This window comes from Bos mutus, chromosome 20 (genome assembly GCF_027580195.1).
Source record: "Bos mutus isolate GX-2022 chromosome 20, NWIPB_WYAK_1.1, whole genome shotgun sequence".
Taxonomy (NCBI): Eukaryota; Metazoa; Chordata; class Mammalia; order Artiodactyla; family Bovidae; genus Bos; species Bos mutus.
In genome coordinates this window covers 14429044-14456817 of record NC_091636.1, presented here as the reverse complement: position 1 = coordinate 14456817, position 27774 = coordinate 14429044, and the positions used below count along the sequence as shown (strand labels likewise).

Genomic DNA, 27774 nt, shown 5'->3' with positions numbered 1-27774 from the left:
TTGGAGGAGTATTTTAAAGTTTCATTCTTTTTAGTGAAAATATTTAAGGTGGCTTGTAACTACATACTTGATTCAACAACAGCCATGTGAAATTTCTATAAACTAAAGTAAAATTAATGACTTTCCTTCTTCAGTATCAATCTAATTTCAATACCTCCTTAATTTAAACCCAAATCCACGCTGTACTTAAATTCTGTTGATTTTTTAATTCTATTATCACATATTATTTTTTGCATGAAGGCAGATTTATAGCTCCTTTAAAATCACAATTCTTTGATACAAGAATCATCCTTTCTCCTTGCTAAGGCTGTGGCTTATTATCAAGACAAACTGTATTAAATACTTAACAAGAAAACATTGGCTAAAAAATTCATTTGAGTTTTCCTGCAATGTCTCATGGAAAACTGAACAAACTTTCTGGCCAACCCAATAAAATGTAAAGTGATCTAAAATTATATATTTGTGATTAATTTTATATGATGTGTTTTAAAGATTCAGCCAATGGCTTTGCTTCTGGAAATTTAAGAAAGGGCTTCCCTGGTGGCTCAGATGGTAAAGAATCTGCCTGCAATGCAGGAGACCCAAGTTCGATCCCTGGGTTGGGAAGATCTGCTAGAAAAGGAAATGGCAACCCACTCCAGTATTCTTGCCTGGAGAATCCCATGAACAGAGGAGCCTCGTGGGCTATATTGTCCATAGGGTCACAAAGAGTTGGACACGATCGAGCAACACACACAGACAATTCTTAAAATAAGTCAGCTCAAGTGTTTTTTCATCCATGTTTGGCAGGTAAGTTACTGCTACTGCTGCTGCTAAGTCGCTTCAGTCGTGTCCGACTCTGTGCGACCCCATAGACGGCAGCCCACCAGGCTCTTCCATCCATGGGATTTTCCAGGCAAGAGTACTGGAGTGGGTTGCCATTTCCTTCTCCAATGCATCAAAGTGAAAAGTGAAAGTGAAGTCGCTCAGTCATGTCCGACTCTTAGCGACCCCATGGACTGCAGCCCACCAGGCTCTTCCATCCATGGGATTTTCCAGGCAAGAGTACTGGAGTGGGTTGCCATTGCCTTCTCTGAGGTAAGTTACAACATCTACTCTTATAATCAAAAAGGGACAATCCATGCTTTAATAAAAACAGCATGGCTTAGTTAGGAACAGGACCAAGATTCTAATCTCAAACCTGTCACCAATCAAATGTGTAACCTAATATACTGATAACTTCTCTTATGCCTTATTTCTTTTATAGCTGTAAAATGATGTCAAAGCTTGTTCCAGAGCTATAGTTTGTAATGAAGAAGCTGCTCTTAATTAAGATGTAAGAAATTAAGAGGAGTTATGATCTCTCATCTAGGCAAGGGTAAAAAAAAAAATGTGAATTTAACTTAGTTGAATGTTCAGAGTCTTCTTCACTTTTTTAAGGCACATTATTATACTTTTGTCTACTTTTTAGCTACATGAAAATTGAGTGGTAGTGTCCTACCTACTTTTGATGAAAAGGTATTGTTGCCTATTAAATAACTCACAGGACATTTACAAAGTGAAATTATGTAGTCATTAAAAACTACACTTTCAAAGGATACTTGAAATTAACTTTTAAAAGCCAGAATGAGTGAGTCAGTGAATGTAAAGCATTTAACAAAATGCTAGGCATATGGTAAATGTTTAACAATTGATATTATAAATAGCATTGCTGTTATTACCAAGGCATTGTTAAATCTGACTTTGAAAAAGAGTATGAAAAATATGTTTGAAAAAAAAAGGGAGAACCCAAAGTGTTAACAGTTGGCTGTGTGGCTAACTGTGAGATCACAACTGAGCTTCAATTGCCTTTGTATCTTTTGCATAATTTGTGTTTTTTTCTTTATGACTATGCATTATTTTTACAAGATTTACCCAAACCAGCATTTTAAATCTTTCCTCTATTTTAGATTTTAATCAGCTCTAAATGATGATCAGCCATATCTTCTAAAATAAGGATCAACACTCAACACAGAATACTCAACACAGAACTGTGCTTGAACATAATTACCCACAGAGCACTTACTTTTGGACTTTAGAAAGCATTATCTTAATTTTTTGATATCATTATTCACAAATGAGTTACCACGTGATATGTCTGTAACAATAAAGTATACTACATTTGAATTAGCACCAGCATCATGTTCTGACAGGGTTTTCTTACTTTCATTTCAAAATTTTCCAGGTGGAACATTACTGTACTTTTATGTAAGGACCAATTCTTGGCTTACCAGAAAAATAGCAAGGGCCAAAGCAGTCAACAACACATCAACCTTGCTATTTAGTCTCCCCTAGCTAAATAAAGCTATTACAGTAATTTTATACTTACTCTCTACTACTCCTGGAATTGCTCTATAATGCTGAAACTGGTAGAAGGATTTTTCCAACATGTACTCAGGATTAATTTCTTCTACTCGTAGTAAGTTCAAAACCATGTTGTAGGTCAAATGGAAAGCACTATTTAGAGGATCAGCTGAGCCCTAAGAGAGAAAAAAACATGTTAATGCTATAGGTTTTTCAAATAAATTCACACAAACATTTTAACTTCAAACTGCTTAATAATTTAGTCTACATTAAAGAATACTATAGAAACATACTCAGTTCCTTCTTTTAAATGACCCATACAAAGTTGTTAAAGAGTAGCTTTTTGGGAAAGTGAAGGGGGGTAAAAATAACTAAATAAGACAGTATTAGTTAATATACTACTGGCCAAATACATTTAGCTGTCTGCCTTCTAGGCACTTGACAGGATTACACATTTTGCCCTCAGTGTGGAGGGCAAATCGAGTATAGTGATATATCACTTTCTGGCCAAATATTTAATTGATGGTGTGAAAAGCTGTATTTTCCCTCCTGGCACAGTGACTGCTAATATTCAAAACAGTGGTTTCTCTATCAGCTTGAATCCATAACCAATAATAAGCTGAGTCTCCTTTGTAAACCTGCGATGAACAGGTTAAGAGAAACAAACCTTTAAGTTACTGAGATTTAGGTTTGTTATAGTAGCATAGCCTAGCCTATGTTGACAGAGCATACTAAATTTATTTCGGATAAAAATGAGCTATCTTGAAACTCTCAGTTTCCCAGAATGACATAAAACTTTCTAGTATTTCCCCCAAATTTATAGGTCATTATCCACACTTTGACAATTCCTCTTTCTCTCCCTAACTGTAGCTATTACCAAAGAAGGGCCAGGCAAAATAAAACATTTATCACAAAATAGTGTGACCTTAATTTGCAATATGGTTTATATCCAAAATACTTTCTAAAGATCTAAACCTTTCTTACAATGTTTCTTCAGGAATATTATTTTCTAAATGCAAATACTTTCTAAGATCGAAAATGATTATGTAGTTGTATAGGAGAAATGACCAACTTCTTGAAGACACACGCTAGAATACTTAGAAGTGTCACAAACATTCATATCCCTAAATGGCATAGCAAAATATGCAAATACTCTTAAGGTATTCGGGAACTTTTAAACTGCAATCCATAAGCCAGCCTTATTGCATTCAGAATTATAAATATATGCATACAGGATTTTATGACAAGGAGTAGAACTTTCAACAGTCTCAAATGATCATATTCCTTAATTCCTGAAAAATCAAGAGCCATTTACCGTAGGGGGTTATTAAGTCCCTAAAAACCTTAATTTGTATCCACTTTCCTAGAAAATAGAGCCAAAAGGAAATGTGGAATTATATGAAAACCACATTATTCAGAAAGAGGAATGAAAGTCAACTTCCATCTACTTTGTAATTTTGCAAACAGCCCAACTTTTTATTATTCTTTTTCTTTTCTACTCTTACTACCTTTAAGAAATTTGATGCTTCAATATTATAAGATTATTTCCAACCTCAAGCTCTTCTTTTATATTCCAGCTGTTACAGAATACACCTATCTGAATTCTCCATCACATTAAACTCAACATAGCATTGTAACCAGAGAAGGCAATAGCAAACCACTCCAGTACTCTTGCCAGGAAAATCCCATGGACAGAGGAGCCCGGTAGGCCTGCAGTCCATGGGGTCGCTAAGAGTCGGACACAACTAAGCAACTTCACTTTCACGTTTCCCTTTCATGCACTGGAGAAGGAAATGGCAACCCACTCCAGTGTTCTTGCCTGGAGAATCCCAGGGACGGGGGAGCCTGGTGGGCTGCTGTCTATGGGGTCCCAGAGTCGGACACAACTGAAGCGCCTTAGCAGCAGCAGCATTGTAACACTGCATCCAGTGACCCCAGGATAACCCCAACTTACACATGATATATTGGCATAATCATTAATACTCCCTTATTTCACTATTACAGTATTCTAATTTGGATACTAAAAAATATGGCTATACAGCCTGCTCTCAGTATCCTCAGGTTCCCTATCTGAGGAGTCAATCAACTGTGGATTGAAAATACTTGGGAAAAAAATTGCAGAAAGTTACAAAAAGTAATACTTGAATGTGCCATGCAGCACCAACAACTATTTACATTGTATTTACAGCTATTTAAATAACATTAACACTGTATTCCATACTAAAACCTAGAGATGATTTAAAGAAAAGGATGTATACAGGGTATATGCAAATACTATGACATTTATAAGAGACATGAACATCCTTGGATTTTGGTATTCTGCTATGGGGGGGGGTCCTTAAAACCAATCCCCTGAGAATACCAAGGATGACTGTAAAATATATACAGTCATTAAATACACCTAACAGAATACTATTCAGACTTAAGGAAGAAAATTCTGCAATATGCAACAACACAGATGAACTCTAAGAACATTATGCTAAATGAAATAAGCCTATCACGGAAAGACAAATCCTGCATCAGTTCAGTTCAGTCGCTCAGTCGTGTCCGACTCTTTGCGACCCCATGAATCGCAGCACGCCAGGCCTCCCTGTCCATCACCAACTCCCAGAGTTCACTCAGACTCATGTCCATCGAGTCAGTGATGCCATCCAGCCATCTCATCCTCTGTCGTCCCCTTCTCCTCCTGCCCCCAATCCCTCCCAGCATCAGTCTTTTCCAATGTGAGTCAGCTCTTCACATGAGGTGGCCAAAGTACTGGAGTTTCAGCTTTAGCATCATTCCTTCCAAAGAAATCCCAGGGCTGATCTCCTTCAGAATGGACTGGTTGGATCTCCTTGCAGTCCAAGGGACTCTCAAGAGCCTTCTCCAACACCACAGTTCAAAAGCATCAATTCTTCGGCGCTCAGCCTTCTTCACAGTCCAACTCTCACATCCATACATGACCACAGGAAAAACCATAGCCTTGACTAGACGAACTTTTGTTACCTTAAGTAGTTGTTTTCCAATCGTTGGGCTCATCTTTTCATCTACCATAAGAATTACAATTCCTCTATCATCCATTCCCCTCCTTCCAGCACGACCAGACATCTGAATATATTCACCAGAGGAAATCTGAATGAAAATAATCAAAGTTTAGGAGAAAATCTGCTAAAAAACATATTCTTAAGATTTGTCTTATCATAAAATACACAAGCACAAGCTATACATTTGAAGAAAAGAAACAAGATTAAAAACATGAACTTTTAGGAAAGATTTATGTAAAAAGACAAAAAAGCAATACTTAATAATGTTGCAAAATTTTAGCTCCGTAATGATCAAATGGCTGTAAGGAAATACTGGTTAATTAACTGGTGCAAAAAATATCTTTAAGCTAGATATTCTGGAAAACAGCAAAGTTTAAGAAAGCAAACAATGACCCCAAATCTACTAAATATCAATTCTGACTTGATCATAAATGTTCTTAATTTCCAAATGGGATTAATATAAAAATTCACACACACATAAAGCACAATTTCTATTTTCTCAGGGTATATCCCTGGCATCCAAAAGAGGCCATTCATCACTAAGAACTACCTAAAGTAGAAAGGTTAGTAAGTCTCCCACACACAGTCTTCCAGGGTAAAACTGAACCAACTGAACACCGGGCAGTTTTATCTGTAAGCGCACATACTCTTCTCCTGTGCAAAGGGTGCAGCATTTCCAGACTTTCAAAAAATGTTTGGCTCAGGAAGGGTTATGAACTACTATACTACTAGAAGGCATATTACTGATAGCAGTAGAAACAAACCTAACAACTTGAGACCAACCTTAAGATTAGAAAAGAACACTTCAAAATGGCAGTCTGATAAATCTCAACAGGGCTAAAGGGCATTACATAATCTAAAACTATGCTCTTTAGATTTTATAATTATGTTCCTGAATCATCAAGAAAAAGTCCCTTTTTAAAATTCAACTACCCTCATGACTCCATATCCTTCTCTGGGGTCCAATGGAGGCCAAGGAGTATGTAAAGTAACAAAAGACTTATTTTCTTGTAGCATTAATTTTATTCAAAGAACTAACTACTTTTAAACCGATAAATTATGAAGAATTTAAAAATGTATAGTAACTTAAAATATAAAACATGGAAGACTTTATCCACTTTACCATTAAAAATTGTATTCTACATGAATTAGTCTTCTTTCAGTTTAAAAAGTCACAAGTTACATAAAGCTTTTGAATGCTATGTAAAAATTTCTAAAAAGAAATGGTACTGACTCCGTATACTTACATTTCTCTTCTGTTTAGCATCCAACACACTTCAAAACAAATCAAGAAAAATGCTTTGCCTTTAGAAATCTACCAAGAGATTTTTCAGTGTACTGGTGATTAGCAACTACTGCCAGATATTTCTTTAAGCAGAAAAAAATCATTAAGAACTAAAGGAATAGCTAATAATTTGCTCCAAATGCCACATTATATGAATTTTTGGTTTGCATTAAATATTCAAAACTAGAAATCTCTCTTCCTCCACCTGCTTTTCACTCTTGTGATGCTCCACTGACTCCCTGGGAAATACCCATCTGCTGTTTGTTGCTCAGTTTTAGGATTGCCTTCTTTATGAAATCTTTCCTGACCCCTTATATACAAGTGACTGATTTCTTGTGTTTTATTCTTCCTGTATGTACTTCTCAAGGTCCATGAAATAACTTTCACCTGCACTATGTCACTTCACAGTAGAAATTGGTTTGGTTTTGTGTTAAATTTAACATCCTCAGCATTTACCATAGTTCTAAGCCCATAGTTTAGGTTTAGTAAGAAGGGGTTACTTGCCTCTGAATTAAGGATTTATTTTTTACTCAGATTCACCATTTCACTCATGATCCCAACTTTTGCTTTAGAAAAGACATTTGTGCAAACAGTGAGCTACAATTGTATCTACTATAGCAGAGGTGTTTTAAATAACAAACTTTAAGAAATAAAAATTCTAGATATATTTAAAATGCATTACAACAGTCATGGCTCATTTGCACACTTATCACCAAACTCTTTCACCAAAAGTAATTTTTGACTAAAAAACAGTGATAGAATGAATTTGAAAACTTAATCAATGAATTATTAGCTCACATACAAATTCTTAAGTATTTAGAACTGAAAATCTCAAAGGCTATGTGAGCCAAAATCATCTTAGGTGATTTTGAACACCTTCAAGTTACTTCAATATATGAATTATTTTACTTACCCATCGGAAATCCTTCCCATCAAATTTTCGGGCATTTGTAAATAAAACAGTTCTAGCTGGCATGTTAATCCCCATAGCAAAAGTCTCAGTGGCAAATAAGGCCTAAATGAATGAATAATTATACAATTAAACACATATTTTAAACTTGAAAAACTAGTCTCATATTCAAGTATAAATAAATCATTAATTTTTAAAATTAGTTGCTTGTGTGTGTGTGTGTGTGTGTGTGTGTGTGTGTGAGTTGCTCAGTTGTGTCCAACTCTTTGCAACTCCATGGACTGTAGCCCGCCAGGCTCCTCTGTCCATGAAATTCTCCAGGCAAGAATATTGGAGTGGGTTGCTGTTTCCTTCTCCATTAGTTGCTAATGAAATGATACAAAAATAAGACATGCTACCCCAGGTATATTTTAGTATTTTATACTCAAATTATTAAATTTACATATAATTATATATATTACTACAAATTTATATTATATTTAATGTACCTTACACCCCCACCCCCAAAATTTTTAATTCAGGGAAAACAGTCTTTCTTTAATTCCAGAGGTGGTAACTTGGAGAGACTATTACCGGCCTAATGGACAAGGCATTATTAGGCTGTACAATATTTTTCTAAGCATATTAAGATTTCCTGGCTTCTTCCTTGATGATTCAGTGGTTTTAGAGACACCTTTCAAAATTGGCGGCACTTTCAGTTCACATTTAAGACTTTACCAACAAAAAGCACACAAAGGTATGTGTAGAAATTAAGGTATGTGTACAAATTAAGTCACTGAAGTACTATTAAATAATCTAAACTGTCATCAATAGCTAACGAGATAAAAAAAAAAAAAACTTTATGTCATCAACTCAACAGAATGCTATTCAATTATTAAAATGAATGAAAAGCAATGCATATGACAAAATTGAATAATATAGGTAATATAATCACTTTTGTATAAAAATTAAATCAAGTATTATTTCTATGTATCCTAGTAGATATTTCTGGGAAGTGAAGGGCAATGGGGGTCTTTAATGTTTTACTTTATGTACAGTTACTCGATTTGACTTCTACACTATATTTAAAAGATTTCTTAAAATGGACCTAAACAAAATATGCAATCTATGTAAGAACATCAACAGGTCCTTACCAGGACCCAGTTATAAATAGTGACCAATTCTTTATCTAAAATACTTCAAGTATGGTCTTTTTAGGGTGAATAAATTTCTTTTAAATATCCTATTTAGTACTAAAGTTCTCATGACAAATCTCTAATTTGAGTTTTAAACATAAAATAATTTGAGTCATATAAAGGTTTATGACAACATTTTGGAGTTGTTTTCCATTTTCAACAGTCTGTTACTGGGTACAGGTATTGACATAATATTAAAAATTAAGTTACACTCTCTTCAATTTGAATGAGAACATCCTAAATAGCTCTTTCACAAGTCTAACTGGCAACTCTCCTTGTTTTCTCTAAACTAGTCCTTTTAATCTGTATAAAGAAAGGAGTTCACTTACAGAATCAACTCTAGGTGTGATCATTAAACAACACCTGGAAAATTCTACACTGTATTCAGTAATGATACCATTTCTTACTTTAAGACTAGGAAAAGAGGGACTTATCTGGTGGCAGGCACAGTGGCTAAGACTCTAGATCCAACATGCCACAACCAAGACTTCACCTGCTGCAACTAAGAGACCCTACATGCCACAGCCAAAGATCCCTCATGTGGCAGCTAAGACCCAGTGCAGCCAAATCAATAAAGACTAGAAAATGAAACAAATGACTTCTACATATAGTCCCAAACTTATGAAGCGTAATACTGCACACAAAAATCAAGTTCATCACCCAAGTCATTCCATTCAACTTACTTAAAAACAACAACAATAACAAAAACAAAGTTGCCTATGAACAGTGTTCTTGATAATTTTCAAACTGCCCACAAAACACAACTTTAGGGCATAATAGTAAAAATAAAATCATACCTTTATTAATCCTTCAGAAAAGAGAATTTCTATAGTTTCTTTCAAAATAGGAAGTAAACCACCATGGTGAATACCAATCCCCCGTTTCAAGAGAGGAAGTACATTTTCAACCTACAATTGGATTAAATTATATTTTTTAAAAGATGTGAGGAAAAGAACTTTTAAAATGTGAAACTAACTAAAGCAAAGTAAGTAATCAAGAAAGAATCCTGTTAAAAGAAACATTATACAACTTTTTCAGAAAAAAGCAAAAACCAAACCTATATTCCCAGATTATTAAATACAAAACACAATGTAACTCTGCCACAGCTTTAATATAAATATGTTTTAAATAAACTTTATAAATGTTTTGCTTCCTCATTCAAACTTTCCAGCATCACTTCATCTCCTCCTAAAAAATTAATGGTTATTAAATGGCAAAGTGCGTATCTGTGCAAAATAAACAAAAAATACTGGCCAACTCAAACCAAAAGGGGATAAATAACTATAAAGCATATTTAATATAAATATTTGGTTGTTAGTCGTGAAGTCGTGTCCAACTCCTTCACGACCCCATGGACCGTAGTCTACCAGGCTTCTCTGTCCATGGGATTTTCTAGGCAAGAATACTTGAGTGGGTTGCCATGCTCTCCTCCGGGGGATCTTCCCAACCCAGGGATCAAACCTATGTCTCTCACGTCTCCTGCTTGGGCAGCAGGCTCTTTACCACTAGCACCTGTACTTTATCTTAAAACAAATAAATTACTCTAGAGGTCCATCTCATTAACACTATTCAATGCCATTAAATTTTTTAATTAGACTTCACGGGCCAGTGTGACTCATCAGTGAAGGCTGAGATGGGCACACACATGTGCCCCAAGATGCCCAAGCCCTTTTCAGACAAGGGCTGTTGGCCACTCCACAAAGGCATTACTTGTCAGGCAGTCCTTCCCCAAGAAAACAGACAACACACTTCACAGAGGTCTCTGCCATCAATATTCTATGTTTCTAACTAATAATAAATCCAAAGGAGCTCTTCTCTCAAAATAAAACCAAGAAAAGAAGTGTGCTAGAATGACAAGGATATATAAAGACATGGCTCAGCCCTTAGATACTATTAACTCAGCTGGAAAGAAAAATCACAGTAAGATTCTGTAAGTTAAATACTATTTTAAATACCAAGAAACAAGCAGTGCAGTCTTATTGTAAAGACCACACAAACCAAAGCAATCATTTGTAGAGTATGACCTTCCAATTTTTCTTTTCACAAAATAAAACTTTCACACAGTATTAGGTTGGACTAAAAAATTAGTTCTCAGGATTGGATGCACATTAGAACAAGAGTTTCTGAAAGATTCTAATAATCAGGGCACACGAGATAATTAAATCAGAAACTCTGGAGTGGCAACGAGGCATGAGTATATTTTAGAACTCCTAAGACAATTCTTACAGGCAAAAGAAAAGCGAAAGTGAAGTCGCTCAGTCGTGTCCGACTCTTTGGGACCCCATGGACTGTAGCCTGCCAAGCTCCTCTGTCCATGGGATTTTCCAGGCAAGGATACTGGAGTGGGTTGCCATTTCCTTCCCCAGGGGACCTTCCCGACCCAGGGATTGAACCCAGGTCTCCCATACTGCAGACAGACTCCTTACCATCTGAGCCACCAGGGAAGCCAAAAGAAAAAACCACTTTAATTAACTAAAGAAAAGCAGAAATCAAGTTTTTCACTAAATATGATTTTCATTAGGTGTACTTTATTGTGTCTGCTACCCTTATGAATTAAGAAACTGACTGACTTAAAATTAGCATTTAAAAATTTTGTAGTATTAGGAACAGAAGCAGTAATTTCCAGACCATGCTAGCTTTCAGAGAAAAGTTTCTTCAAGGCAGCAAATCTTTCCTTCCGTCACCATCTTCGAAGTTCAAAATAAAACTTAAGGTATCATTTCAGTGCACAATGCAACATATTTACTGAAGTGTGCAAACAGTGCAATATGTAACACAGTAACAAAACCATAAACTACAAAGTGAATATATACTATCTGTTAATATCCACACTCTACTTAATGACATTAAACACACCTGAGGGAGCTTTTTATCTTCATCAGACAAGCAGTCAATTGCATTACTGAAAACTTCTTCAACCATCTTCTTTTCCTCATCTAGGAGAGAAAATTCAACGGTATATAAACATCTAAGTGAGTTGGTGATACCAAATTTCACACACTGCAAAGAACAGAGTCATGAAGAGTAAAGGTAATGACTCAGGATTTAAGACAGAAGAAAAAGCACATCAAATTTATCACATAATTATTAAATAAAATTCACTGCCTTTAAAAACAGATGTAGCAGCTAGTCCATGAATAAAAGTGCTTTCTTATAAAAGCAGTAACAATAACTACACTAACTATATACATGCAATATTTAAGTGAAAAAATTGCAGGACATGGGAATTATTATTACTCACTATTGAGAAAAGTGAGACATACAGCAAATAATGAGCACTGGTATTAACTGTTAGATCAACAATTTCAAAGCCTATACTCTTAACCATTTATACTGCCTTCTTTACAGTGACTATTAAGTTAACAGCCAAAAAATATTTGTTGACTTAATCAATACAAAACCCTGCAACAGCATATGCAGCACTGGTAGTGATAAGAAAATATTTCTAAGTAGAGCAACTGACTCAGTAAGAAAGACAAAAAATATTGGCTTTAGGTGGGCATATGGGTTATCTGCCATGTTATTTTTACCCATGGATAAGTAAAAATTAGCTTTAAAATGCATGGGATTGGGACTTCCCTAGTGGTCCAGTGGTTAAGAATCCACCCAGTGAACTAAGAGCCAACGTGCTGCGGAGCAACTAAGCCTGTGTGCCGCAACTACTGAAGCTCGAATGCCTAGAGCCTGCGACCCACAGCAAGAAGAGCAACTGCAGTGAGAAGCCTGCACACTCCAACTACAGAGTAGCCCTTGCTCACTACAGCTAGAGAAAAGCCCGTGTGCAGGAAAGAAGATCCAGTGCAGCCAATTTTTAAAAATACATGGGATTAGTTCTACGCCTTGATAGAGAAAACAAGAAAACTGAAATCTGATTTTGGATGACTGAAAATATTATTTACTTCTCACTGTATAGGATTGAAGAAGGCAATGGCACCCCACTCCAGTACTCTTGCTTGGAAAACCCCATGGATGGAGGAGCCTAGTAGGCTGCAGTCCATGGGGTTGCTAAGAGTCAGACATGACTGAGCGACTTCACTTTCACTTTTCACTTTCATGCATTGGAGAAGGAAATAGCAACCCACTGCAGTGTTCTCGCCTGGAGAATCCCAGGGATGGGGGAGCCTGGTGGGCTGCCGTCTACGGGGTCGCACAGAGTCGGACACGACTGAAGTGACTTAGCAGTATAGGATTAGATATGTAAAAGGCTGAAGTAAATGACAACTGGGTTGATATTCAGCATGCAGCAATTTTTGCCTAGGATATTTAAGTAGTTACATTTACAGTTAATATGTGGGAATAATAAGTTGACTTGCTATCAGTTTTTCTACTTTTTTCAAAAATTATGCCACAGTTAGGTACAGGGGCAGGTCTTCCTGGTTTGGATTTCCAGAAGAATGAAACATAACAGAAGATAGTCTGACCAAGAGACTAACCTTAAGCAATCAGATAGAAAACCACAGTAACCAAAGAGCTATGGCAATAAAGTATAAGAAGGCATGAGCATGAGTCTAATACTTCTTAGTAGGGTTCTTTGGATTTCATGTAGAACAAATATTTTATATATAGATATATACTTATCTTCCAAAAAAAGACAGAAGAAAGGAAAAGAAATGGTAAATTGAGCCTTAAAGCTTTTACAAATGTGATAGAATTACTGCCGTAACTGTGAGGTGAACTGCAAATCTCAGCAATACACAATTGCTGTCTTACCAGAAATATATTTACATTCACTTCCACATGGCATCAAAGCAATACTGAAATTATACAGTACCTGTGTTGAAATCTAATTTGGTCATTTGAAGTGCATAAGCTTCACAATCTTTCTTACTAAAACTGAAAATAATAACAGGTTGAAAATTTCTTTCCATAATCATCTTCACAATCTTGAATACGTTTGATGGACCTGCAAAAAAAGTACATAAACTATGATGAAAAATTAACTCAAAATGGACCACAGACTTCATTGTAAAACTACAAAACTCTTCTATATATGTGGGAGTAAATCTTCATGATGTTGGGTAAGGCAAAGCATTCTTAAGATATGATAGCAAAAGCACAAGCAACAAAAGGAAAAAAATCAGATAACTAGATTTCATCAAAATTTAAAACTTTTGTACTTCAATAGACACCAGCAATAAAGATACTCTTAACTTACAGAATGGGAGAAAATATTTACAAATCAGATATCTGATAAAGGCCTAGTATCCAGAATATATAAAGAAACCTTACTATTCAACAACAAAAAGAAAATCTAATTTTTGAATGCATCAAAAATTTGAATAGATATTTGTCATAAAATCATAAAATGGAATATTATTTGACAATAAAAAGGAATGATGTATTGATATATGCTATAACATAGATAAACTTGGAAAAAAAAAGCTAACTGAAGGAAGTCAGATGGAAAAGACTGCACATATCATGATTCCATTTATATGAAATGTCTACAAAAGGAAAACAGAAATAGAAACTAGATTAGTGATTATTTAAGGTTGAGGGGTAGAGAAGAGGTTGGGAGAAAATAAACAATGACCACGAATGGGTATGGGGTTTCTTTCTGAGTTAATGAAAATGTTCTAGAATTACAAAGTAGTTGCAGAACTTTGTGACTATACTAAAACCCACTTAATTGCACCCTTAAAAAATGGTGACTTCAATAGTATGTGAATTGTATTTCAATTAAAAAAATTGACTGTGATGACAGCTGCATAATTCTTTGACTATACTAATAACCACTGAATTGCATAATTTAACAAGTCAATTGTAAAATGAACTATCTCTCAACAAATGTCATGTAGAAAAGACATAAATTTCTACTCATTCAATTTTATCACATACTATCTAGACATCTATATAGCTTCCAGAGGGGGAAAAATGTTATTTAAAAAATGTAATTTGAAAATACAATTTTCATGTAAAATTCTCAAAAACAAAGTTCTAAGTTACCTTTTGTTCCTCCTTTTCGCCCCTTCTGATCTCCTTTTGCCAAATCACCAGCATCTCGAAGTACTTGCATTGCAGTATTAAAATTATCTTCTCTGAAGTCACCCTAGCATCACAAATATTTTTCTATATAACTTCACTAATACTTAATCATAATCCAAACTTTTTTTTACCTCAAAACAAAGCTTCCTCAAATAAATAATTTAATAATAAAACTAGAAAAAGCAAAACCATAAGATATCTGAAACATGTACAGAGCCCCTTATTTTCAAGGCATTTAAAAATACTGGAAAAGGAGGGGAATCTAATTCATGCATTTAAAAAATATGCATCTTAAATATAATTTTTGAAATAAAAATACATATACAAAGAAAATCAACAATAACTTTGGACTATAAAACTAGGGAAAAAAAAAAACAGTTCTTCTCTAGTTTAAAGAAAGCGGGTATAAGCAGTTATGTGATATTAAAGAATAAGAATGATAATTACTCCCTTACATTTTCATCAACCACAAGGTGCAGGCCATCTCCCCCGGCTGGAAAAATATAGTGCTGTAATGGAGTAGGCCGATAATCTGTGTAAATTACGTGACAAGGCTGTAAAAACAAAGAAAATTAAAATCAAGGACAAATACATGATTAGAGTTTCCATAATGATTTCATATACTTCAGACCTATGATGCTGTAATTAAGGAAGACTTCTATTCCCAGGGACGGAGGAGCCTGGTGGGCTGCTGTCTATGGAGTCGCACAGAATCGGACAGGACTGATGTGACTTAGCAGCAGCAGCAGCAGTATGGCAACACAGAATGTACTGAGGTAAAATGGGACTTCTCGACCCCACAGAGACTTTTTACAGCTTTACTAAAACAAGAGGCTGATCTATTCCAGAAGATTCACTGAGATTCTATCCTACAGGAGCAACATGGGTGTTACAAAAATACCACTAAAGAGGTAATAAATGGATAAAAATAAATTTGTGAACCTTCTGGTATAAAGGAAAAATAAGGGCAGAAAAATCAAATAAAGAATACATGAACAAATGCTTGTCATAAGGTCCTTTAATGCTCCTAAAATTGGACTAGAAAAGCAAAAAGGAAACGCAGTCAATAAAAAGTCTGCGTTTACATGAGAAAAATCAAATCACACTCTCAAGAAGTGAAGTCAAAGTTGCTCAGTCCTGTCCACTCTTTGCGACCCCATAGACTATAGTCCATGGAATTCTCCAGGCCAGAATACTAGAGTGGGTAGCCTTTCCCTTCTCCAGGGGATCCTCCCAACCCAGGGATCAAACCCAGGTCTCCCGCATTGCAGGCAGATTCTTTACCAGCTGAGCCACAAGGCAAGCCCACACTCTCAAGAGAGGCCCAGCTTTTCTTCTGGTACCAAGGTCTTAGAGGAAATTTTCTACTAGTACTCATGGCTCCCTGTGTAAGGAGATGCAGTAGTTTACAAACCTGGCAAGTCATCAGGATCAATTTGGGAGCTTCTGAAAGTTAAAAATTTCATGACCCAGGATCCTACTCTCAGAGATTTTGATGTACTGGGTTTGAGTTGGATTCAGAAATTCACACGTATAAAAACTTAGTTGATTTTGATAAGCTTGCTTGCTTTGAAAAGTAGATTTACATTAAAATGTCTTATTTATTCTAGGTAGCATTAGAAACAAAGTATAGGATATAGAAAGGCAAAGTAAGCCAGAAAGAAAAACACCAATACAGTATACTAACGCATATATATGGAATTTAGAAAGATGGTAACAATAACCTTGTGTACGAGACAGCAAAAGAGACACTGATGTATAGATCAGTCTTATGGACTCTGTGGGAGAGGGAGAGGGTAGGGAGATTTGGGAGAATAGCAGTGAAACATGTATAATATCATGTATGAAACGAGTCGCCAGTCCAGGTTCGATACACGATACTGGATGCTTAGGGCTGGTGCACTGGGACGACCCAGAGGGAGGGTATGGGGAGGGAGGAGGGAGGAGGGTTCAGGATGGGGAACACAGGTATACCTGTGGCGGATTCATTTCAATATTTGGCAAAACTAATACAATATTGTAAAGTTTAAAAATAAAATAAAATTAAAAAAAAAAAAAAGAAAGGCAAACTTGTAATATTTAAGTATTGAAAACATCAAAAAAGAGAAAGAAAATACCTGTTTATGTAAGTGGCAAATCCACTCAGCAAACTGTCGGGCATTTGGAATAGTAGCCGAAAGAAAGACATAGTGAACGTTATCAGGAAGCAAAATAATAGTTTCTTCCCATACGACACCACGCTCTGAAAAATACAAATATACCTTGGAATTCAATGTCACTTTATCATTTTCTCTCATGCTCAATTATCAGAAATGCAGATCACTTTACGCAAAGATATTTTTAGCCACAGATCCTTACTGTAAACTACTTTCTAACCATGAACTGCATCTAGTAGAAAGTTAGTAGACTAGACCACCATAAACACAGTGTACTCTGAAATAACGGCCTGCAAAAAAGGCAGCTCCAAATTGAATCCTGTTCAGTCTAACAAGAATCCCAGGACAATGGAAACAGTATTTCCATCTCACTTAGAGAAGCAGAAGTTATTGGCTTACAGAAGGTCACAGAACAGATTTCAAAGAAACACTATTACTATACCACAGTGCCTTTCATCTAAATTACCCTCATGATTTCTAGAGATGAAAGGATCTGATAAACAACAAAACTATAAGTCACTTTTATTAAAATGTAAAAAACAAACAGGAAAATCCATTTGAGAATTTCCTTCCAAATGAACAAATCAATAAAAGATTCATAATTTAAAAACAAAAATAACTTTATAATTTAATCTTTTGAATTTAGTAAGAGTAAAATTTTACAAAGGGTAAATGATTTCTTTAAATTGTATTATTTTTCCTATAAATACAGGTTAACTCAGTGCTTTAGCCAAATAAAAACTAAGCTTCAAGTGTGTACATATTAAACATTTAACTTTTAAATATGTTAATTTCTGCCACGTTCTACCTAAAATCCCAAGTATACTTACTTTTCCATTATAGTAGTGCAATAGTTCAGGTTAAGAGATTTTTGTTGTTGTTGTTCATTTTTATCTCATAATTCTCAGTTTAAATCATAAACATGCATTTCTTAGTTTTTTTAAAAAACTAAAATAAATTGATAAAAATCAAGAAAGTTAACTCTGTAGGCCAGCAGTTTTGGAAATTCTTTAATATTAGATATATTAGAGAACTCTCTATTAAAAGCAAACTAATTTTAATTTCATTTTAAAATCTGAAGTTGCATTTTCTCACCCAGAAGTTGTTACTATTCAAGAAGCTGTAACTGAATGAGGTCCAACCAGAAAAACTATATCATGTTATCCACAATTTAGTTTACTACAACTCTACCCATAAGTAAGATAACTTGTTCAAAATTCCTAATTTCATTCCTAAATAACATGGCGCACATCTCAATAACACTACAGAATATACCTGAATCTCTCATGTAATGAATTTCATCAAAAATGACCCAGGCAACTTCTCGCATAACTTCAGAACCTCTGTACAGCATACTTCTCAAAATCTAAAAAAGAAGTAGAAGATTTAGCAGGATTCTGACATACCAAAAACTCTTCTAACAAGAAATTTTGTATATTCTTTTTTAACAGAAACATTAAAATAATTTTAGACCGTTACATATCTTAAGTATATAATACTCCTTTGCTTCTCAAGTTAGTAATCATATATAATCCATGGAGAGAATTACTATCAACTCCATATCCATCTACCTTGAATATGAAGCTACATCCTTTTTATGTAAAGCACTTCACTCAAGACCTACACTTGCTAGGAAACAAAAGTAACTTAAAATCATCTTCTATCTAACACAACGAATCTCATACTGCTACTGATTTTTTCTACCTCATCTTAACAACATGAATACTTCCTAGCAACTGTTCTTCAGATTTCTGAGTTAAAGAAATTTTTCTATGGATGGAAGAAAGTTTTGAAAATGGAAAATAAACTTATCTTGGGGATCAAGATGAACATGAGCAATGCTTTCGGCTGACTCTAAAACCAGAAGCTAATTTATGCTCTCTAGTAATTCAAGCATGTAGAAAAGTACTTAGTAAAGACAGCTAAGTGTCCAAAATGTAAGATGCTATCAGATCAGATCAGATCAGATAAGTCGCTCAGTCGTGTCTGACTCTGCGACCCCATGAATCACAGCACGCCGGGCCTCCCTGTCCATCACCAACTCCCGGAGTTCACTGAGACTCACGTCCATCATAAGTATATGCAAAACTTAACTGTGATTATGGGAAGAAGCTAAACATAACTGGGCATTTTTTAAAAAGCTATTTATCTATTTGTATCAACACTCAGATGCAAAAGAAAAAAAAATTAATAAAGAAGGTCCCACAACTTATTCAAAGGTACGTACTCCAATCATTGAAACTATATAAAATCATCAATTATGTCACTGACAATATCCTTTAAAAATACTTTATGCAACTTTATTATATGATGACAGAAATAATGGAAATTTACAACTAAACTGAAACAATTTGTTGTAAGATAAACTCTACTACCCCTTTCAAGTAAATATACTCAGAAAGTATTGCCTTTTACCTGTATAGAGCAAGTAATAAAACATTAGCTGTTTTAACTGATGAATCACATTAATTAAATTAAAAAGGAAAAATTAGATGAGACATCATATAAATTACCTCTGTGGTCATAACAAGACAGGATGCTGTAGGATTAATAGTAACATCTCCAGTCATCAGACCAACATCTTGAAATTCTTCATACATTTCACGGTATTTCTGGTTACTCAGGGCCTTAATTGGGCTAGTAAATATTACACGTTGTTTTTCTCTTAGCGCCAATGCAATGGCATATCTAAAAATGTGAAAATAAGTAAGAATAAACTGTTTACAAAAAACTCTTCAGAAGTATGTGATTTTATAAATTATATTAATATATAAATTGTGTCCAAATTTTTCCTCATTATCTAAAGACTTTGTAAAATATTAATGTCTTATTCTATTCACTTTCAACAAACTATAATAATAATCATGACAAATCTGAAGAACAGTGGTCTAAATGAACAAAAAACATTTTTAACTCTGGTGTCTTGGAGTTAATGTAATTTAATTACTAATATCAATGAATTACTAATAGCTACCCTATTTCTTGGAAGCAAAATACCTTTGGCTCTGCAGATGGGCCTCTAAAAGTTTACAGAGCCTCTGCTGCTGCTGCTGCTGCTGCTAAGTCGCTTCAGTCGTGTCCGACTCTGTGCGACCCCATAGACGGCAGCCCACCAGGCTCCCCCGTCCCTGGGATTCTCCAGGCAAGAACACTGGAGTGGGTTGCCATTTCCTTCTCCAATGCAGGAAAGTGAAAAGTGAAAGTGTCGCTTAGTCGTGTCCAACTCCCAACGACCCTATGGACTGCAGCCTACCAGGCTCCCCCGTCCATGGAATTTTCCAGGCAAGAGTACTGGAGTGGGGTGACAGAGCCTCTACCTGTCAGTTTTTACCTAAAGACTATAAATATTTAATAAACACTGGAAAATGAGTTGTTTTTGAGTTTCACAAATAAGTTAATCATATACATCCACTTTGCACTTATATTAGTTATCAACTCTGTCCCTGACTGGAAATTGTACCAAGTTCCAATAGTTCTTTCATAAAGATTAATGCACTACAAGATAGTTTTTCTTTTTCAAAGAAAATTCAATTGAGTTAAATATTTAAATACACACCATGAAATCAGGACTAAACTTAGCACTGTGGTACATGTTCCTTATTTAAGATACAGTTCCTACCAACAATAGGCTTATGACAGATTTCAGGAGACAAAAACAATGTTCATCCTGATCATGCCCCCAAAGAGTGAAATAATTAAAAAATCAAAAGTTGTCCAAACATGGTGAAATATGAATAGTAAGAAATATACATCAAAGAGAAAAGAATATACAGATGCTGTAAAAAACGAGAAGTCATAAAGAGAAACAGGAAAGTGTGATCAACACTTAAGAAAAAGAAGCAGTCATGAGAAACTGAGTGGGCCCAGATGTTGGACTTATCAAACAAAGACTTCAAAGAAGCTGTAAAAGACATGTCCAAAAAATACAAGGAAACCATGTTCTAAGAATTAAAGGACACAGGACAGTGATTCAAAGGGGCAATCTCAATAGAGAACTGAAACTACAACAACAAAACCAAATGAAAACTTTATAGATGAAAAGTAAAATAATATACAATTATGAAATGAAAAATCCACTAGATGGCTCAAGAACAGATATGAGAAGGCAGAAGAAAGAATTTGTAAATATGAAGATAAATCAATAGAAATTATCAAAGCTAAAGAAAGAAAGAAACAGAAGAAAAACAAACAGACAGTCAAAGATTAGTGGGACAACCTCAAGTGTTCCAATGTATGTGTGTGTGTGCACTCAGTCGAGTCTGACTCTTTATGGCCCCATGGACTGTAGCCTGCCAGGATCCTCTGCCCATGGAATTTTTTCCAGGCAAAAACACCTGAGTGGGCTGTCATTTCCTATTCCAGGGGATCGTCCCAACCCAGGGGTCAAACCCACGTCTCTGTGTCTCCTGCATTGTCAGGCAGATTCTTTACCACTAGTGCCACCTGGGAAGCCCTGTGTGTTTCAACAGAAGTACCAAACTGAGAAAGAGACAAAACAAACATTTTTTTAAAAAAATAACAATAAAAAAACTTCTAAACTTGTTTTTTAAAAAATATTAATCTACAGGTCCTTCCCTGGTGGCTCAGATGGTAAAGCGTCTGCCTACAACGCGGGAGACCTGGGTTCAATCCCTGGGTTGGGAAGATCTCCTGGAGAAGGAAATGGCAACCCACTCCAGTATTCTTGCCTGGAAAATCCCATGAATGGAGAAGCCTGTTAGGCTACAGTCCATGGGGTCGCAAAGAATCAGACAGGACTGAGCAACTTCACTTCATAGATCCAATGGACACAATGAACCAAAGCAGGAAAAACTTTGGAATCACATCTAGAAACAAACTGCTGACTGACAAAGACAAAAAGAAAGTCTTCAAAGCAGCAAAAGAAAAACAACTCAAAACATACAAGAGACCACCACCATAATTAAGGCTTACTTCTGATGGGAAAAAATGGAGTAGAATGAAACAATAGAATGACTATCCAATAGTCAAACAGTAGAATGACTATCCAATATTCAAAAGAAAAAAATTGTCAGTCAAGAACTATATATTCAGTGGCATTATCCTTTCAAAAATAAAAGCAAAACAAAGACATTTTCAAATAAAAATTGAGGGAATTCACTGCTAAAACATCAACCATACAAGAAATATTTTTAAAAAATTCTTTAACCAGAATCCAGAGAAAAGAATAGAGCTTAAAATAATAAATATGTGGGTAAATGTAAGACTTTACATACTTCTCTTTTATTCAATTAGTATTTTTTAAAACATAAAAGATTATTTAAAGCAAAAACATTATTTTAACATTGTATTATACTGGATTTATAGCAGGTAGCACAGTGGCAAAGAATCCACCTGCAATATAGGAGACCCAAGTTTGATCCCTAGGTTGAGAAGATCCCTGGGCAGGAAATGGCAACCTGCTCCAGTACTCTTGACTGGAAAAATTCCATGGACAGAGGAGCCTAGTGGGCTTACAGTCCATGAGGCTGCGAGTTGGACATGACTGAGTGACTGAGCACACATGCACACACAGCATATATAGTTGAAATATATAGGCAGCAAAAATAGCACAGACAAGAAGAAATAAGGCTACCAATATTTTATAGAGATTGTGGCTGTGAGAATAATCACTAAACATGTAATTCAAAGGATAAAAAAAATTAAAGGAATTAACATGGTATACTAAAAAATATTTGTTAAATATAATAGAAGGCTGTAAAAACACGAGACATTACTAAAAAACAAAAGGCAAATATAAATACAACCACATCAATCATTAAATCAAATTATTGAAATTATAAAGTATCTTTTTCAACCACAAAGAAGGTGAATTAGAAACCCCAAAATAGAAAGATGTATGGAAAAACTAACAAATACTTGAAAGATAAAGATAAGAGGAAATAAAGAGAAACTAAAGAATGAATTAAATTGAAAACTCAAAATTTATAGGATGCATATAAAGCAGTAATAAGAGGGAAAATTAAAGTTTTAAACATGAATATTAGAAAGGAAGAATAATCTAAAATCAATCTAATTCCACCTCCAAGAAACTCCTTGGAAGACACAGATTACCAAAACTGACTCAACAAGAAAGGAAACTGAGCTTGAAATTTAAAAATCTTCCCATAAAGAAGGGCTTTCCTGGTAGCTCAGCTAGTTAAGAATCCACCTGCAATGCAGGAAACCCTGCTTTGAGTCATGGGTCAGGAAGAACTGCTGGAGAAGGGACAGGCTACCTACTCCAGTATTCTTGGGCTTCCTTAGTGACTCAGACAGTAAGTAATTTGCCTGCAATGTGGGAGACCTGGGTCTGATCCCTGAGTCAGGAAGATCCCCTGGAGAAGGGAATGGCTGATCACTCCAGTATACTGGCCTGGAGAATTCTACGGACAGAGGAGCATGGCAGGCTACAGTCCGTGGGACTGCAAAGAGTCGGACATGATTAAGCAACTTTCACTTTTACTGTCTCATAAAGAAAAGCCTAGGTAGTTCAGATGGCTTCATTAATAAGTTCTGTCAAACATTTAAAGAGAAAATACCAAACCTACACAAACTCTTAGAGAAAACAGACCAGGAGGGTCACTTCTCAACTTATATTACGAAGTCAGTATTAACATGATATCAAAACTAGACTCAGCTATTAAAAAGAATGCATTTCAATCAGTTCTAATGAAGAAACTGGAGCCTATTATACAGGGTGAAGTAAAACACCAATACAGTATATTAACGTATATATATGGAATTCAGAAAAATGGTAACGATGACCCTATATGTGAGACAGCAAAAGAGACACAGATGTAAAGAACAGATTTTTGAACTCTGTGGGAGAAGGCAAGGGTGGGATGTGATTTGACAGAATAGCTTTGAAACATGTATATTACCATATGTGAAACAGACTGCCAGTCCAGGTTTGATGTAAGAGACAGGGCGCTCAGGCCCGGTGCACTGGGATGACCCTGAGGGATGGGATGGGGAGGGAGGTGGGAAGGAGGTTCAGGATGGGGGACATATGTACACCCATGGCTGATTCATGTCAATGTATGGCAAAAACCACTACAATATTGTAAAGTAATTAGCCTCCAATTAAAATAAATTAATTAAAAAAATACAAGATACCCTGATAAATATGAATTTCAGGTGAAAAAAAAAAAAATAGACAAAGATCTTGTTAAAAAAAAAAACACAACGAAAACTACATATCCAAATCTCTCATGAAGATTCAAAGAAATTCCAGAACAAAATATGAGTAAACTGAAACTGGCAACATTATATAAAATGATCAACTGCCATAAACATCTAGGTTTCTTCAGAGAATATAAGGATGGTTTAACAACAGGAAATTTGTAATGTACTACTTTAAAAGAATAAAAAGCAAACACCATATCCTTGCCTCTACAGATGGAAAAAGGATTTAATAAAATACAATGCTTCTTTTTTAATCCTCAATACACTTATTTTCCCCAGTTTTATTAAGATTTAATGATCTATAACATTATGGAAGTTTAAACTATATACTGTAAAATTTGATACACATATATATTGTGAAATGATTACCTCAATAAGCTTAATTTACATCCTTATCACCTCATTAATTACCTTTTTTTTTCTGGTGAGAGCATTTAAGATCTACCCTCTTAGGAACTTTCAAGTATATAATACAGTACTGTTAACTGTAATCACCATGCTCTATGTTAGATACCCAGAACTAAAGTATATAATACAGTACTGTTAACTGTAATCACCATGCTCTATGTTAGATACCCAGAACTACTCATCTTATACCCGGAAGTTTGTTTCGTTTCACCACCATCTTCCTACTTCCCCCACCCTGCCCATCTCAGTCCCTGGAAACTACCATTCAACTCTGTTTCAATAAATTCAACTTTTTTAGATTCCACATCTGAGATCACAAGTGTTTGTCTTTCTCTGACTTATCTGACTTAACATAATGCTCTCAAGGTCCATTCATGCTGTCACAAACAGCAGGATTTCCTTCTTTGATGGCTAAATAATATTCCATTGTGACTGACTCTGTGTGTGTGTGTATGTATATGGATATAGACAGACAGAAACTACATTTTCTTCATCCACCCATCTGCTGATAGACAAAGCTTTCCTTGTCTTGGGTATTGTGAATAATGGGAATGCAGACATTGCTTCAAGATACTGGCTTCATTTCCTTTAGATACATACCCAGAAGTGGGATTGCTGAATTATATTCTATTTTTAATTTTTAAGAAATCACCACCCTGTTTTCCACAGTAACTGTACCAATTTATATTTCCACAAAATTGCACAAGGGTTTCCTGTTCTTCACATACTTGCTAACACTCGTCATCTCTTATCTTTTTGTAACAGCCATTCAAATGGGTGTTTTTTTAATTCTTTCATTTGTTCCCAATTAAGAATAGAAAGGAACTTACTCAACCTGATAAAAGGAACCTAGGAAAAAGCTAGTTAAATTACACTTCATGGTGAAACACTGAATGTTATTCATTTAAGATCAGGAACATCCAAGGATTTCCACTGGATTTTGCCAATGCAATAAGAAAACGAAACAGATGGGATAAAACATCAGCAAGAAGCAGAAAAAACTGTCTTTATTCACAGACAATATGACCAACTATGTAGAAAATCTTATGGAATGTGCAAAGTTACTATAACTTGTTAGTAAGCCAGTTTATTAACAAAGTGACAATATAAAATACTAACATATAAAAATAAACTGTACTTCACAAGCCATTAGCAACCCAAATATGAACTTAAGAATGTCATTTGCAACAGCACAAAGCAATAAAATACTTAGAGATTTAAGAAAAAATGTGTTAAAAAAGAGGAAGATATATAAAATCTGTACACAAACTACAAAATATTGCTGAGAGAAATTAAAGAAGATGTGAATAATAAATAATATACCATGCTAATGGACTGGAAGAGTCTATAATAATGTTAAAATGAAAATTCTCCCCAAATTAATCTATACAACACAATCAGCATAAAAATGCAAGTAGTCGTTTTGGGTAGAAATTAATACACTAATTTAAATTTTTATTGAGGAACAAAAAGGACCTAGAAGAGCCCAAACAATTTTAAGAATAAAGTTAGAGGACTCTAATTACCTAAATTTTATACATACTTTAAAGCTATGGTAATCAAGATAGCATGGACTGGTATAAGGATAGACACAGAAATAAACAGAACAGCAAGTTCAAAGCCAAACCTATACATTTATGGTCAGTTCACTAGGATTTCAACAGTCAATTCAATTCAAAGACAATTCAGTGGGAAAATCATCATTTTTTTCAACTGGAACAATTATCCACATACAAAAAGGTTAATTTAAACCCCACCTTTACCTCACATCATACATAAAAATTAATTCAAAGGAAATCACAGCTTTAAGTGGAATGGCTAATACTATAAACTTCAAGAAGAAAATAAAAGGGAAAATATTTGTGATATTGGGATAGGCATAAATGTCTTAAGTATTGATATCAAAAGCATGATCAATCCATAAAAGAAAATATATGAGAAGTTGAACATCAAATTTAAGATCTTTTGTGCTACAAATGATACCATTAAGATAATTTAAAGAATTATTTATGATGCAATAAGACAATTCAATTTTAAAAATCAGCAAAGACTGAAATAGATATTTTATTTAAGATATACAAATGGGTGATAAGCAAATGAAATGATACTTAACATTTTATTAGTCATCAAAGAAATTTAAAACCACTGTGGAACATCATTAGATATCCACACTAAAACAGGTATAATCAAAAAAGATTATGCCAAGAGGTGGTTAGGACATAAGAGAAACAGGACATAAGAGAAACATAAGATTCCTTATCCATTACGACAGGAATACAAAATGGTACAGCCACTTTGGAAAACAGTCTGGTCATTTACTGAATCGTTAAATATACATTTGCCATAAAATCCAACAATTACTAAGTATCTAATCTAAGTATCTATCTACCCAAGAGAAATAAAAACGTGTCTACATAAAGACCTGTATATGTATGTTCATGTCAGAATTACTTAGAATGGTCAAAAATGCAAAACAATTCAAATTTCTATCAACGGAATAAACAAAATGTCATGTATCCATAAAACGCAACATGACTTATCAATAAAAAGAAAAGAAATAATGATATATGCAATATGAATGAACCTCTAAGTGTTATTTTAAACAGAAAAAGACACAAAAGACTCCATATTACATGATTTCATTTATATGAAACTTCTAGAAAAGGCAAAACTACTTAGGCAAAGCGGATCAGCGCCAGCGTTGGAGATGGAGGCAGGGTGAATGCACACACTCATAAGAAAACTAGGGACAGCACCCTAAAACTGCTGAGGGTTGCACAACTGTACAAATTTATTAAATGGGTGGATTTCATAATATTTAAATTATATAATAATAAAGCTAATGCTTTTTAAAAAAGCTTTACATAGAATAAAAAAATAAACAGGGTCAGGAAAGCTACTCAATTACCTAGGTAAACAACCTGGTCCCAATATATTAATCTAGCATCAGACTTATAAATGAAAATGTACTTGTTATAGTTATCAGCTAACATTGGAGTTTACCTTGAGTTCTTGAATTCCTAGGGGAAATCTTTATCTGAGATCCATGAACCACTCACTGAAATCACAAAATCTGGTACGTACATACAAATATACACTTCATTGGAGGTTTCTATTGAGGTAAAATTCATAAAACCTAAAACTGTTTTAAAGTGCACAACTGAGTGGATTTTAGCACATTCACTACGCTGTGCAACTACCACCTCTATCTGATTCTTAACATAATTCTCGTCCCTCCAAAAACCCCATATTCATTAAGCAGCTACTTTCTGCTCCCCTCCTCTAAATATTCCCTGGCCTCCACCAATCTGCTCTCTCTGTA

General features: G+C 34.9%; 1 protein-coding gene across 1 annotated transcript in view; it reads right to left on the bottom strand.

Moving 5' to 3' along the window:
- MTREX (Mtr4 exosome RNA helicase) overlaps positions 1-27774 on the bottom strand; it is a 101864-nt gene that overhangs the window by 54702 nt on the left and 19388 nt on the right. The window contains exons 6-16 of the mRNA XM_005887381.3: positions 19373-19547; positions 18135-18225; positions 16821-16945; positions 15159-15257; positions 14665-14767; positions 13490-13621; positions 11575-11654; positions 9516-9626; positions 7547-7648; positions 5311-5436; positions 2348-2498 (exon numbers count right to left, since the gene is read on the bottom strand). Coding sequence (XP_005887443.1) covers positions 2348-2498; positions 5311-5436; positions 7547-7648; positions 9516-9626; positions 11575-11654; positions 13490-13621; positions 14665-14767; positions 15159-15257; positions 16821-16945; positions 18135-18225; positions 19373-19547 — 1295 coding nt within the window. The remainder of the gene's footprint in view (positions 1-2347; positions 2499-5310; positions 5437-7546; positions 7649-9515; positions 9627-11574; positions 11655-13489; positions 13622-14664; positions 14768-15158; positions 15258-16820; positions 16946-18134; positions 18226-19372; positions 19548-27774) is intronic.